This window comes from Centrocercus urophasianus, unplaced genomic scaffold, assembly GCF_019232065.1.
Source record: "Centrocercus urophasianus isolate 14NV4802_14NV808 unplaced genomic scaffold, USGS_Curo_1.0 seq_16, whole genome shotgun sequence".
Lineage (NCBI taxonomy): Eukaryota > Metazoa > Chordata > Aves > Galliformes > Phasianidae > Centrocercus > Centrocercus urophasianus.
Window position 1 is genome coordinate 30,252,234 of NW_024884711.1, and position 14,764 is coordinate 30,266,997.

Sequence of the window (14,764 nt, forward strand, 5' to 3'; positions counted from 1 at the left end):
CACAGCATTCAATAATCTTGTGAATATTTACCAGTTGACATTTTTGTAACATTTGGGTTCCTCTCCGGTTTTAATGAGCCACTGGATTTGCTTTGTTTCATTCCATCCTAGGGATTTGTTGACATGTCGTAGTAGTCATGCCTGTTTGGGGGAAGGGAATGAGTTTAGCAGTTTACCAAGAATGGATCAGTCATGTCTTTGCCCTCCAAGAGGTCGGGGGTCACTTGACTCAGAATAGGGGGAGGGCAACCTTGAAGGGGGCAGATAGGGTTATTTTATTGAGAGGCCATAGGGAAAATAACCCTTTTGAGTCCTTCCAAGCAAAACGTTTTCGTATATTTAATGAGGCCTTTTTTGTTTGTTTTACTACATTTTCAGCAAGGGACTTTCCTATGCTTCAGCTTATAAATAGGAATTTGTGAAATAGACACTTTCATAAAGTTTTCAGTAAATGTGCGGAGTAGCACGTGCTTGTTAGATGGTAGTGGTAAGTTTAGCACGTTTCCTATTTTACGAGTTGTTTTGGGATGCAAAGTGTTAAAAAAAATACAGAGCATCAGGATTTGCTGTGATAAGCATACAGATTAGCTGTCCACAGCTGTGATTCATTACTTTCACCGTAGAAATTAAAAGTGGCTGAGGGGAGGGTACTGCAAATGCAAACCACGCTTCTGTGCTGTAAAACTGAAAGGAATGAAAGAAGTGAACATAATCCATGGCCTGGTACAGCCTCAGAAATGTGTAAGGACAACACCTTACACGCTACAGTTCAGCAATCTTAAACTAGTTACGGCTTCGCTCTTCAGTAGAAACTGTGGATAGAAGTTAAGATATTTTTACGATATCTACATCAGCTTTAAAACTCTTATCTAAGAAGAGTCGATTTATCAGCTGTGAAATATTTACACTGCAGATCAAGATGTGGGAGATAACGGCCGAAACCTTGCTGGCAGAGGAGGCTCGCCCAGAGGAAGTCTCTCACCACGGTAAGCAGCATTTACTTTGCAGAGTGCAGGCAGAGGAAGTGCTGTATGGTCTGGAAACCTTACTGCCTTTTTGCTTGTAATATGTAAGTGTTTTAAAAGCCTATGTGTATAAATGTAGTAGAAATGTACATCAAAAAAGGCTAGTGTGTACAAATAGCTAAACAGTCTGTAACTTACTTATAAGTCTGATTTTTCTCATATATGAATGAAGAACTTACGAAATGGAGACTGGCTTTAAGGGGATTTATTTATCATTGAAGGCATGCGTACTAATTACCTGCTGAGTTTTGCTACCATCATTGTATTTTTATTCGCATCGCAGAGGACCCCAAAGCCCACAGTCTTGCAGAGACAAAGAGCACAGTTAGAAGGCTTGGAGAAATTAACTGCTGGTAAATTCTGAAACAGATTCCCCTCAGCACAACAAATACGCAGTAATGCTCTGTCGGGGGAGAGTGCCTTTTTTGTTCTGCTGCAGTTCACCTCTGCTACAAAGGGCTGATGTAAGCATTCTGCTGCTGGAATTGCAGCAAGTTATTTTGGTTTAAAATATTGACTGTTAAATTTCAGAAATGTGTTTTTAATAACATCAGTGATACTTTCGATTTTTTCTTAATTGAATCTTTTTGTCTAAAGGGCTTTGTTTTCCATTCTGGGTCCCATATTGGTTACTCGATATAGCGATATCATCGGATTATTAGTATTATATTGACTGAGGGACTGAACATAGGGATTTTATCTTGGAAGGAATGTTAGGATAGCTAAAAAATGGTAGTTACAAAGATATAGCGTTGTAACAATTTTGTTACAGCGTGTATTTATTATACTTTCTATAAATATCACCAAATTAGGTAATTTAATGTACATGTCTTTTTGTTGATCTTCTGTTATTTTCCTTAATTAGTAAGACTTCTTGTTGCATAGAGTGAGAATGTCCATTATAATCCTTAACTAGTATCACTTATTTATGAACTGGCTTTTACATTTTCTAAGACATGTTACTTGTAAAACAATTCAATAAATAGAGAATTTATGAATTAGATTAGACTCTGTTCTCTAACAGATACTTCTATTTATATTACCATATAAATATTTACATAAATAATGACGATGGCTATATATATATTCCTAGAAGTAAGTTAGAGATTTTTGCAAAGGGAAGTGCTCAGCAATTAGGAAATTCCTGAATGTCAATATTACGTAATCATTACTGCATGCGTGGTAGTTCCAAGTTGCAGTGCTTGCTTAGGTTTGCAAAGGCCAGGTCATCCTGCGGGCTGAGTTGTGTTCAGGCTGGCTCTGGGTAGATTATTTTGGAAACCAAACTTCTTGAACGTGTTTTTAACACGTATTTATAGTGCTTTGGCAGAGCATATACTCAGTATATGTGTGTGTAGTCCTGCATGTGATCAGATTTCAGCTGATTTTCATGAGAATGGCAAAGGAGAACGGCTTCGTTTAGAAGCTGTCTGGGTCCCAAATTCCCCAGCGTCCTTCAATAAGTGCAAAAAAAAAAAAAAAAAAAAAAAATCACTTTTATAATTCTGATATGGAAAGATTGAAAAATTCAGCTTGAAATATCTTGTGTTAAAAAGGAAGTTCAGTAGGCAGCGCCTTTCAGTGCTGTTCTGCAGTGCGTTTCTGGCTTTGTAATATTTCCAGTGCTCAGTGATCTGGTGCTGTTGTAAACAGTGTGCAGATACTTCTGAGATGTTTAGGTAATTCCCCGCTGTCCTGAGCTGAGCAAATAATTCTGGTTACTTAAAATATGATTTATGAGATGGGAAGCTGACTTCAAAAATCTGCTATTTAAATCTTTTTAATGTTACCTATATTATCTGTTATGATGATTTTTTTCTGTGAGTTCTGACCCTTCCCTTTGAGGCTTATGAAATTTGAAAATCGCATGCTTTTGGAAAAGAATCATTATTTGTAAGCAGTTGTTTAAAACAAAAATATTTGCAGGAATAGTTTGCTGTTGATGACAGCAGATTGCAGCTCTCTGAGAAGATGCATGTGGTGCATGAGCGGTACAGTCCTTTGAGAAAGGACCCTTTGCATGGTTATGTTTTTGTCACCCCACTGTAATCACTGATGGGTGTTTAAGCTTTCACATTTAAAATTTTCCTATCTGAAGTATATGGGAATGTATGTTACATGTAAGTGTATTTGGGGTGGGGGAGCTGTTTCCATTTTGCAAAGGAAGAGCTGCTTTTCCCAAGGTAGCACTTAAACTTTTTTTACCCAACACTTAACCTCTGATTTAAAAATATGCTTTGCAGTATCTGCACTGGCGTACGCTTGTATGTCTAGGTGCAGTTCAGTTGTATTCCTTATAGTTAATACTGTAAAGAGAACGAGCAAGTGTACTGCAAACAAAACAATCAGTTGTGGAAGTAAGCAAGATGAGAAAATGAAATCAAAGAGGAAATGCAGTCTCAGTGGCAGCACCAAAGCAGGGCGTACAGCACTCTTACAGTCCTACAATAAATTGTCATCAAATGCTATATGGAATAAGGATTCGAATGTAGCACGCAGAAACTGTACCATACCAAAGGGATGAAGTGGAGGATCAGCTGGGAGAGGATGGGTTGGCTCATGTTGAGGTAGAGAAATCTAGATGTGTGTTTCTTTCCAGCGAAGGACTGCAGGGCTGTGTATTTGTGCGGTGCTTTATTTCTGAGTTGATGGGGAAACCATCCTGAGCCCAACAAGCCTTTTGTTGTTCATCTACAATTCAAATGGAGTAATCTATTAGGGCAGTGTTATGTGCTTTTAAAATGCATTGGGAAGTGCTTGGGTGCCTGTGTGTGTTGTTTGTTTGCTTGATGTAAATCAGCTGTTTGTCGAGTGTAGTTCATCTGTTTAGAATGTTTCTGCTGAAACCTTTATTATTTCAGCACCTCTTGCAAACATCTAGTTTTAAGGCTGGCTTGTTTTTTTACTTTCTCTGTGCTGAACTGTTGACCACTGTTGGGTTGTCATCTCTTGTCAAAAAGCACTACCTGGGTTACCCATTCACCAGACTTCTTTTAACGAGTGTTATTCTTTCATCCTGTATGCAAAAGACGAATTATTTATAAATACCTACAGAGCTCTTAAGTCACCTACTTAAAACCTTTTCTCATAAAAATCACTTTGCTCTGCTGCCTACAAAATGCTTGCCAGTCATTAGGTAGCTAATGTGCTGTGACCGCTGCTTATTGCACTGGTCATAATTAACACACCGATTTCCTGAGCTCTGTATGTTGTCCTGTACTGGCACTATGGTGGTCTTGTTGGTAAGTTTGCATCATGTAGAGCAGTACAGCTGTAATCCTATGATGGGGCCAGTATTAATTGATACCACTAATATAATCCATATATATATATATATGGATATATATATATGGATATATATATATATATATATATATATATATATATATATATATGTATAATCCATATATATATAGCATCCCGAATCTCAACTCACTCCACTTGTTTTAAAAACAAACAAACCAAGCAACCAACTTTGGTGTTGGCCCTGTCTGAGAAATGGAGCTACACATACATGAATACATGAGGCCGGAATTGTGAGAAATACACTGCGCATCTGGTTTTGCTCACAGGTCAGAGTTTGCCCCATCCAATGAAAAAGGAGCCTGCTCGTAGGTCCTGAGGGCTCCCCAGCTTTAATAGTGGCTGTATGCTGAATATTTCATTTTCTCCTGAACGAGAAAAGACATGTGGCAAAGGGATTATTCCTTAAAATATGTGTGATCGTGAGTGGAGGAGGGGAGGGGGGAAGTACGTGAAGTGCGCGCAGGACGGGCAGGAGGCAGCTTTAACTTCCATCGTGCGCCTTGTGAAATAATGTTTGCATGTAAAAAACAGAAGCGTTTTTATGTGATTTTTTTTTAGAACAGTTTAGGCAGTGGGATTATATATGACCTTTCCATGTGTAAGTGCCATTACTGTGATGATTTCAATAAGTGTTTTTTTATTTTCCCAATTCTCTCTTAAAGGTTTAAATTTTTCTTTAAATCTAGGTGATCTATATAGGCACATGTAATGGTTCCTGCAGGGAGTGTTGTGTAATTTAATGCATTGTTTTTTGTCAGTTCGATGCTACTTAGTCTCTATGCAAGAAGTTGTTGTGCTTTCCCACTATAAGCTGTCATGTTGTAAAATATTACGTTGTGGTTTTTTTTTTTTTTATTATGAAACTCTTGGCAGTGAGAACCAGGAGTTCATGGGCTTGTGATGAATTAACTTAGTCTTGGAAGTATAAGATTCGTAGGTGCTAAGGTTTGATACAAGCTTTAAAAAACAAAATCTTCAACAGGTTTTTGCTAATACGTTTCCTTAAGTCACTTTCTTTAAACAACAAATTGCAATATTTTCAACAGATCCCCTGTAAGCAGCTTGCAGGTCCGCTATGACCAATCAGGAAACAGTTGTGGGGACAGTTTGCCCCCGGTAGCAGCCAGCATAGAACAGCTTCTGGAGAGGCAGTGGAGCGAAGGACAGCAGTTCTTACTGGAACAAGGCACCCCCAGTGACAGTAAGTACTCCCATTCTGTTCCGAGACAGTCTGTTACCTGTGTTACCCATAACTGCCACGCAGTCGTCCAAGAGTTTTATGAAGACTTATTTTCTGTTAGAAACAGAAATATGAACGTCGTGTTGAATTACAGCGTAGATGTTAGCGTGACGGTGGATTATAAGAGAGGACTGTCTTTACATTTTTACAAATGGGGGAATTGTGTCAGGCCAGAGGAAGTGCATTGTAGATCCAGCTGGTTGGCTGTGGAGTTTGGAAACATCCTGCACTCTTAGATCCACTGCTGCAAACTCTCACAGAGTGCAGAGCTCTTAGAGACTATGGATTAATAAATCACAGTTTGTTTCATATAATACAATCTACACTGGTAATTTTTTACTACTAGATTTAAGATTAAACTGCCATTTCTGTTGCTGTTTTTTAAAAGATACGTTTACAAATGTTGGGCAGGTTGTCCTGCTGTGTTTTGTGTCTCTCAGGAAGTCCTCTAAGTAAGTACATTGTTTTTTCCAGTTATGTTCAGTAGCTTGGAATAGTCTCAGAGTGAATAGTGAAGTGCAGAAGGGATGAGTAGATCACTTGGATCTCGATATTCCAGAGGCTGTCAGTATCTAAGGCAATGATAGAATATATTAAAAAAAAAAAAAAATCCTGTTTGTTTTTTTTTTTATGTTATATTTTATTGAATGTGTTACTCTTCTTGATAGGAGTGTAAAGTGGTATCTAGTTGGTATTTTTATGAATGGTATCCTGACAAAAATGCTAATTGTGAGGAAATTCATGCAGGGATAATCCTTTAAACATGATAGCTGGAGGACAGGTTTAGCTAAGTCTTATTGCATCTCATTTGGGCTCACTGAGGGTTCCTTTGTATGTTCTTGAAGAGGAGGGATAAAAGCTAAATCCTTGGGAAATGACCAGATGTGCCTATACCGGTAGACTTATGTCTGTAGTAGGCCCAGAGGTCATGTTAAACAAATACAATTTAGAATTTAAAAAAGAAATAAACGGCTGTCCTTGTGCCTTTACAGTCATACTCTAATGCTAGTTGGGAAATCCACATTCTGGAACAAAATCAGAGTTTGAGGAAAGTGAGCTTGCTAAAATATCATGTTAGTGCAGAAGATGATGCCCTTTATCTGGAGGGGGAAAAAAAAAAAAGGAAAAAAAAGAAGGGGGAAAAGGAAAGGGGGTGGTAAGTGGAGTGCTCACACAGTGCTCCCTGCTGGGTGATTTGTAGATCGCCACTCAAAGCGAATGGGGCAGCGCTGCCTGCGAGGTGGGTCGCGGTAGCTTAACAGTGGGCGAGCTCTTGTCCTTGTTAATCTAAGTTCAGGTATCAGTGCACAGCAGGTTAAAATAATAATTCCATCTTCACAAACTCCTGTTTGTTTTTACGTAGGTGTGGCTGGTGGCTTGTATCGTTACTTGAATGCGTATTTTCCAAACATTTCCTGTTTTGATGACGTTTGATATTTTAATACGACACCTGAAATAGAATTTTCCCAATTAAGCTCTCGACTTCTGCTGCTAAAATAGTACTGGTTTTGTATTCTGGTTGTGGAGTGACATTGTTGTGTACTTACATTTAGTCAGTGTCCAGTGCCCCAGTGCTGAGACTCCATGTGTAGTAAGGTGCTGTGGGTACAGCACGCCATTACTATCTCATGCTACATACTTTTTTCCACACTCCAAATTGCACAACATTGGTCCAGTTAAAGTCAAATTTGTCGTCATCTCTCATCGATAATGTTGCCTTTGGTTTCACATATAGTTCTATTTGCTTGTCCTATTTTGTAATATATACATTAGCTTTATTCATTTTCTAAACTTCAGGGGCTGCGTTGTGTCACCATGAGTGACTTTTTACTGAAAGAAGAAAAACTCTGCGGTCACGAAAGATAACATCCATGTTCTTATCTTAGTTTTAGGAATGCTTAAATCATTGCACCAACTTCAGGTTGAAAACAGAAGATTGGAAGAGCAGATCAAGAATCTGACTGCTAAAAAGGAACGGCTTCAGCTTCTCAATGCACAGCTTTCGGTGCCCTTCCCAACACTGACTTCAAATCCCAGCCCTTCTCATCAAGTACACGCATTTCCCATACAAGCAGGTAAGTGGAGTATGGAAGTGTGGAAGTGATTAGAATGATTTATATGAAATAATGGCACATGCCATTGATGGAAGGTATTATGAGAACAGAGTAACTACTTCTTGATGTGGGGATTAAAAAAATACCTCCGATGTTTAAAATCAATTGGAAGATATGTATAAACTACTTGATTGAGCACAGTTTGTTTTTCTTTTTGTTTTTCAGACTGAAGTAGTCTGAAGCACATCTGCTTGAATGTATTGATTCACTAATTGTGTAGTTAATGTTTTACTGTTCAGCAATGATTCTGAGGTTGACTTTACATTTTCTGTGTTTGCCTCTGGCATTATTTTGAAATAATTATTCTGAATCTCTTTACTTGATACCGAAATTTAATCGCTGTGTGTCTTTTGCAATAATTGCTTTAGCACCTAGCACCGATTCCTTGAACAGCAGCAAAAGCCCTCATCTGGGAAACAGTTTTTTGCCGGACAATTCTCTTCCTGTGTTAAATCAGGTAATACTTCTTTCTTCAAACTTAAACTTGTTACAAGTTAACTCATCGTAGTCATTCTGTTTTGCTGCGATGTGATATTTTAAGCAGCTGAGAGGGTTTTGCTGTTTGTTTTTACACCAGGAGATAACCTCCAGTGGACAAAGCACCAGCAGTTCATCAGCTCTTTCCACTCCACCACCTGCTGGGCAGAGTCCAGCTCAGCAAGGCTCAGGAGTCACGGGAGTTCAACAGGTCAATGGTGTGACAGTGGGGGCACTAGCGAGTGGTATGCAGACTGTAACCTCCACCATTCCTGCAGTGCCTGGTGTGGGTGGAATAATTGGAGCGCTGCCAGCCAGCCAGCTGGCAATCAATGGAATTGTAGGGGCTTTAAATGGGGTAATTCAGACCCCAGCAACAATATCACAGAACCCTTCTCCTCTCACTCATGCAACCGTGCCACCCAATGCAACGCATCCTCTGCCGACTACATTAAACAACAGGTAAGAATTTGCTGATTTATCTTTTTCTCGGTAGTGTCTCCTGTTCTTCAGTTTTATTTTTTAACTGTCTCTGTAAAAAAAAGGTACGTTTTCTTCTTCAGCCTGCAGCTGTCAAACTGATTTGTGAAAGAAAGTAAGCGTGAATAGTTATGTTAAAGATGCTTTCTGTTTAGCTTTTCTGAATCATCGCTATGTCCTTTTATTTCTGTTTTTTTTTTTTTTTTAATAGTCGTGTTCTAAAACAAATGAAATTATGCAGATGTGTTTCAGATCTATTTTTAGTTCAGAAAACAATATTCTTTGTCTTGCCAATTCTTCTTCCAGGATTCAAGTAGCACTGGGAGAGCTACCGTTTGTTGCAGTTGTGGGGGGTGGAGGGGAGGGAGAGGGGGATTAGTATATGGTCGTGTAGTTAGCAAGGGAATGGGCACAGCTAACCAGAACAGTGGTGCAGCTGCATGGGTTTTTGGTGTATGTCTCCAAATTAGTTTTTTCAAGTCATTTTCTTAAGGATTTTTAAATGTGTAGAAGTTCTGTGTCTGAGTATTCATGACAACCCTTTTGCCAAAAGCAGACAAAACTGCTGCTTGAGATGCAAGGTAAATGGGTAACAAAAGGAGAGAGCTGCTTTACAGGAAGGCTTTGGGCTGTTTGGTCTGGGAGTGTTTTGGGGTAGAGCAGAGCCAGGGATAACTCATTCATGGAACTTCTGATAACTTCTGCTTCCCTTCCCCCCATCCCTTGCATTACCTTTGCTTACAAAGGAGAAATACAACTATCTGTAGGAAAAATGCCCGCAAACAGGGAGTGAATTACTTGTCTTTGAGTTTATTTTTTGGAGATTATGTTGGATTACCTCCCAAAAAAGGGAATGTGATTGGAATGGTGCAAGGGATTCCTGCTTCTGTAGCTGCTTTTTCTGGTTTTCTTCCTCACTGTTCCTTGGGCAGTTTGTGAATGTTCTTGTACAGTGTTGCTGCCTGGTATTGCTTCAGCAGGCTTGTAAAACCTGATACTTCCATGTGTACTTAAATGCTTCAGTATTTTTACTGAGGTTATTGTGGGTTGCTCAGTTGTTTGTTGTTTTTTTAGTTTATGTTGTATATGAACATAGCATTTCATGGATTAAACAACAGACGTTTCCTTAAAGAGCAGGTATTTTCATTTTATTTCTTATTTTTTCCTTTCTTGTGTATCAGATCTTGGAGGAATACAAGAATTTTCATTTACCTTCCCCAGAAGTGTGAGGAGTCCTTTGTAGTGAGAAAGTCTCGGAAAAGTCAGTAATACTGACAAGTTGTGCCATGCTTTCTGCTTGCAGGTAGTGCCAGGACACGCTGGTCGTGCTGGTGTTGCTCACATGCTTTCTGTTGCTACCAAGATAACTTATTTCAGTCCGTAGTGCAGAAGTTGTGTTGTCTCTCTTGCATCCATCCTAAGCGCCGTCCCCATTGAGCCGTGTGTGCCCTCGGCAGCGCTGCTCTGGTGCTGTTGGCCAGCTCTCACCCCATCTTCTGTCGTAGTCTGGAATATTCCGATGATTCCCTGCCCTACTGCAACAAGTTTGTGACGTGTAATTCTGCCAGCGTTTCCTTTCCTCTGTTCCTCCTGTCAGCATTTTGATTTCTGTGTTTCTCCTCTAGCACGATCTCTTTCTGCATTGCTCCCTTATTAATTTTACTACGGTTTTTACACAACTCTGCTTTTTTTGCTGGGCTGTTTTTGAGGTGTTGTTGTAATTATCCTCCATTTTCTATGAGTTTTCACTATTTCTGCTTTTGTATTTAGAGGAAAAAAGTTGAGGCCAAGCAAGCACTAAGGCTTGCTAGGGCTAGGATGATTGCTGTAACAATACATGCATTCCTTGTTCCTGTCTCTGCAGTTACTCATTTGACAACATTCTTGAAAAAATATAAAAAAACCAAACCTTTTTTAAACTAAAACTAAGTTGTGAGAGGATTCTGGGATGACTTTGGATGAATTAAAAATGGGAAAAAAAAAAAAATAATCTGTAAGTATTTTCCATTGGCTGAGATCACTGTTTGTGAAACAACATGGGACAGCGTTTGTTCCTCCTGCCCTGGAGGCTGGTGCTGTTTCAGTGGCAAGGATCTGACTGCTGGGCAGTGCTAAATTCCTCTTGCTATCACTGCCCTTTGAACTGCGTGAGTGGGAGGGGTAAATTGTCAAAAGCACAGGCTGGCCTTGAAGGGCTGCTGCCCTGCTGTTCGCAGCTCTCTGAGCGTGGTTGATGCTGTGGTGGCAAACAGTATCGGAGCTGGCTGAAATCCCTGTTCCCAAGATGATGGAAACTGAGAACTCAATCCAACTTCCTAACTTTTTTTTGTATTGCTCTATAATTACAAGACCTCCCAGATGTTCCTGTACGTCGCTACTTACGGTCACTTCCCCAGCTTCAGAATCTGCTCAGTTTCATGTGAGAAACTCTACGTATTGTTCTCACTCACACAAGCTCTCTGTTAACTGTGGGACATGGGGAAGTATGAAAACACTGATTTACACACTCCTGTTTGGGAGAGTTTCAAATTATAGGTAAAAGCCTACGTTCATTCAGTAGAGAAAAATACTCAGCCTTTCTCTGGGGGCAAATAGCTTAATGGAGATTGCATGCTACCAGGTGATTAACTGATCTGAGGGAGAAGACAGGACTGTTTCTGTACATGCCAGCAATCTGAGAAGACTGGAGCATAGTGAGTTTCAGACTGATCAGAGACCTTTCAGTGAGGAGCAAAAGATGCAAAATTTACATTCCAGACCGATCTGATTTGGAGAAAGCTCTGTGGTGAAATGCAGTGAGCTGCCTCTTCCAGGATGCTCAGGAGCCACACAGCTATTCTTCGGCAGTGAGGTTTTGTATCTGGATGTGTTTCGGCTGCTGCTTGTGGGTAGTTCTCTTAGGTGCCTCTGTAGAGCAGGAAGGGAAGGCAGAATGGAGAAAGGATGGCAGCAGCCGGGAAAAGATAAGTGCTAAGGTAAAACAGAAAAGGAAAAAAAAAGTTTTTTTTTTTTAACAGTGGGAGGAAAGAAAACCCAGCAGAAAAGACTCCAGTATAGAAAAAATGAGGTAAAAAGAGCAAAACAATGATCATACTAGTCAAGCAGAAGATACTTATTTTTTGCTGCTGTTGCAAACATTTTGGCTACAGTTGAATTTAAAACTGAATGATTTCTAATAATTGGTGTTGCCATTTGGAAGACAAATACATGTGGGGAAAAACAGTTGTATCTTATTCCTCTTAGATGGTGTGCTTTATTTTTTCCTGTCGCAGTCAGGAGGGAAATCTGAGAGTTTCCCTGGAGAGGTGAAAATAATCTAATAAACATAGCTTGAATTACTGGGAAACAAATAGAACACCAAATGGTCTCCACCATTATGTCACCTTAAATCCCTGGCATGACTGCAGCTTGAATGTTGTGTACACTTCTGATTGTGCAGTTTCTTGAAAGGATACAGTACATCTGTGAAACCGAGGTTAATCAGAGGCAGAAGGCTCTACAGAGCACACGAGATCAGGAGAACTGATTTCTCGGCTTAGGGAGAAGACCATTGCAAGAAGAGCTTTGAGAACTTGGAGAGAGTAATGAATGTTGTGCTGGTGGCTGTGGGAAATGTAGTGCAGCCCAGCGTTTCCCACAGCTCTGAGGTCATCCAGTGAAACGCAAAGCAAGGTTGATTTGTCACATGCCCTGTTCCAGCAATAGAGAAGGCTATGCTACTGCTAGTTAGCTGGTTAGCTTTAAGTAAAAGGCAGAAACGTCAGGGAACGGGGCTGCAGTGTGCCGATGCTGTGGAGAGTCAAGACAGAGTGTGCCCTGAAGACTAAGCAGCCTGACTGTGCAGATGCATGGCTGATTTAATTTCTTACTACTGATCACAGCCAGCAATCCTCTTGTCCTGCTGGTTGTCCTGCACGCAGCTTCATGCTGGTACCAGCGCTTGTGCATTCACACAGTAACCTCCTCCACGTTAACGGATGATCTTGCAGTGCATTTTGTGTTGGCTTAGGTTTCAGCTCGATTCCCATGAGATGCAGCTCTTTGTGCGAGAGCGAGGGCAAGGGGAGGGACCACAACGGAGAGCTGAAAGGGAAATACTTAACCTTTCAGCAGCAGGATAAGCTTAGTAAGATCAGCTTAAACCAATCACAAAACTACACCTCCGTAATTTGGTGGGTGTTTTAACCTAGTAAAAACTAATGCTGGTACCAAAAGAATAAGTCCAGTGTCTCCCTGGTTGTCTGTTCCAAAACCACCCTCATGCTGCTGGTCCCACAGTGAACTGGCACAGCAGCAGAAGCCCTTCGTTTCCAGAGCAGTTGTCAGCTGGATCAGTTCCCTACCTGATTTCCTAAATTGCTGCAGAAAGTTTTGTAGGGGCAGAGAGAGGAATGTCACAGCCAGGTGCAGATGCTGCCAGCTTGATTCCATGGCAGCATCAGTTGATCCACTTCAGGGCTGAATGTGCTTGCTGCATTACAGACAAGGTGTAGGCAACAGTGATAGATTTGAATATGGTAAGAAATGAGAATTAAAAGGAAACCTGGGCAAAGTAAATCTTAGCTTCTGTGCCTTTAAAAGCAAACAAGTACATATGCACACACAACTTTATTGACTATTTTGTGGGTATCTAATAATGTTTTCAAAGAGATTTGGGAGGTGATGAATTTGACGAGTGTCGGTTCGTATGAGGACACACAGAAGTCTGAGAGGAAGAGGCATCTTACACTAACTGAAACGTGTGCGTCCTAAGACAATCCTGTAGAGCCTGTGGCTTGGGAGCAGGCATTTGGCAGTTCTGCACCAGACTGGGACAACTCCAGAGCGAGGACAGCTCTGTACTGGCACTGCTTGGCTGTGGTCGTTTTCACTGCAGTTTAGGAGGTTACCAAGGCCAGCTGCCTGCTCTGCCTCTGCAGCACAGAAGCAACAGCAGGATGAAGGAGATGCCTTCTGTGTCAGGCTGCCACTGGCAGCACTTAATGATTTGAGTACTAATCAAATCGTTGATACAGCTTGCTGTGTGGTAGACAGCATGTTTAGAAAAAGTAGAAGATTGCATTAGAAGAGGCAGATTGAGAAGCGGCTTGAGGGATTTGAATTTGATGAGAGTAGGTCAAAGAACTAAGATAGGAGAAAGGGCTTTGCTCTAGCATGACAGATGGGTGTGAGCCCGGCAATCCTTCCTTCAGTTGGGAAGCAAATACTAGTTTCAGTGGCAGACATACAGCTTCTGGTAACAGGTATGGAAGTACTAAAGGCTGGCAAGAGCTGTCATAGGAAGGCTGTGTTCCAGGTGATTTGAAAAGTGGTAGTTAGTGTCCAAGTTTAAAACAATATGCACATAGCAGTGTTAGGTCTGCCTACATCTACTGAGCTGCCTGATGTACAGGCAAGGTGTTGCCGTTGCTCAAAATAAATGAGAAGAAAAGGTGCATTAACTAGATTGATGGTGTCTGGGTATGTATCAGAAATGCAAATAATCACAATTGGACGTAACGGAGTCAAAATGCTACATAGGAACTGCCTACTTGTATAAAGATTTTCTTCGTTTCAATGAAATGCTGGAGTGAAAAATTCCCATGTTTTTATATGAGCTACAGTATCACTCTGTCATACCCTGCAGTGCCTCAGGACTAGGATTACTTCCTGACCAACAGAGACAACTTCTGCTCCATCAACAGCACCAGCAATTCCAGCAATTACTAAGTACTCAGCAACTCACATCAGTAAGTTTTCCAGTTAATTATAACTTATTCTTCTTGTATAGCCTAAGGCATGAATAGATTCCCTACTCCAAAACAAACATTAGGAATGTGTTTAACTTGATATTACAGCTTTTGAAAATTTTCAGTTGTTTCAGTCTTTCAGGATGTCAGTCACACTACAGCTGCTGGGCTCCATGTATTGCTGTCAGAATTGCTCCCTGACCCCTTCAGTCCCGTTTTGCCCCTTGTGGGCCTGGTGCTTTGTGTCTCTCAGCATTAGCTGTGGGCAGTGGGGTCTGAGACCATTTGGTGGTTCTAACAATATGCAAAGTGAAGCTCTGTTGCCACTAGGGCTGCAGTGTGAAACATGTTGGGAATCACCACAAATTGTCTTTGCTCCCCTTTTCAGTAGAG

The 14,764-nt window shown here is 40.7% G+C and overlaps 1 protein-coding gene across 2 annotated transcripts in view; it reads left to right on the forward strand.

Annotated features, from left to right (window-relative positions):
* The window catches only part of MLLT10 (MLLT10 histone lysine methyltransferase DOT1L cofactor), a 112,995-nt gene that overhangs the window by 93,862 nt on the left and 4,369 nt on the right, over positions 1–14,764 (forward strand). For both annotated transcript variants that reach the window (XM_042817050.1, XM_042817051.1), the window contains exons 13-18: positions 914–986; positions 5,378–5,532; positions 7,458–7,646; positions 8,054–8,142; positions 8,263–8,624; positions 14,269–14,371. In XM_042817050.1, coding sequence (XP_042672984.1) covers positions 914–986; positions 5,378–5,532; positions 7,458–7,646; positions 8,054–8,142; positions 8,263–8,624; positions 14,269–14,371 — 971 coding nt within the window. The remainder of the gene's footprint in view (positions 1–913; positions 987–5,377; positions 5,533–7,457; positions 7,647–8,053; positions 8,143–8,262; positions 8,625–14,268; positions 14,372–14,764) is intronic.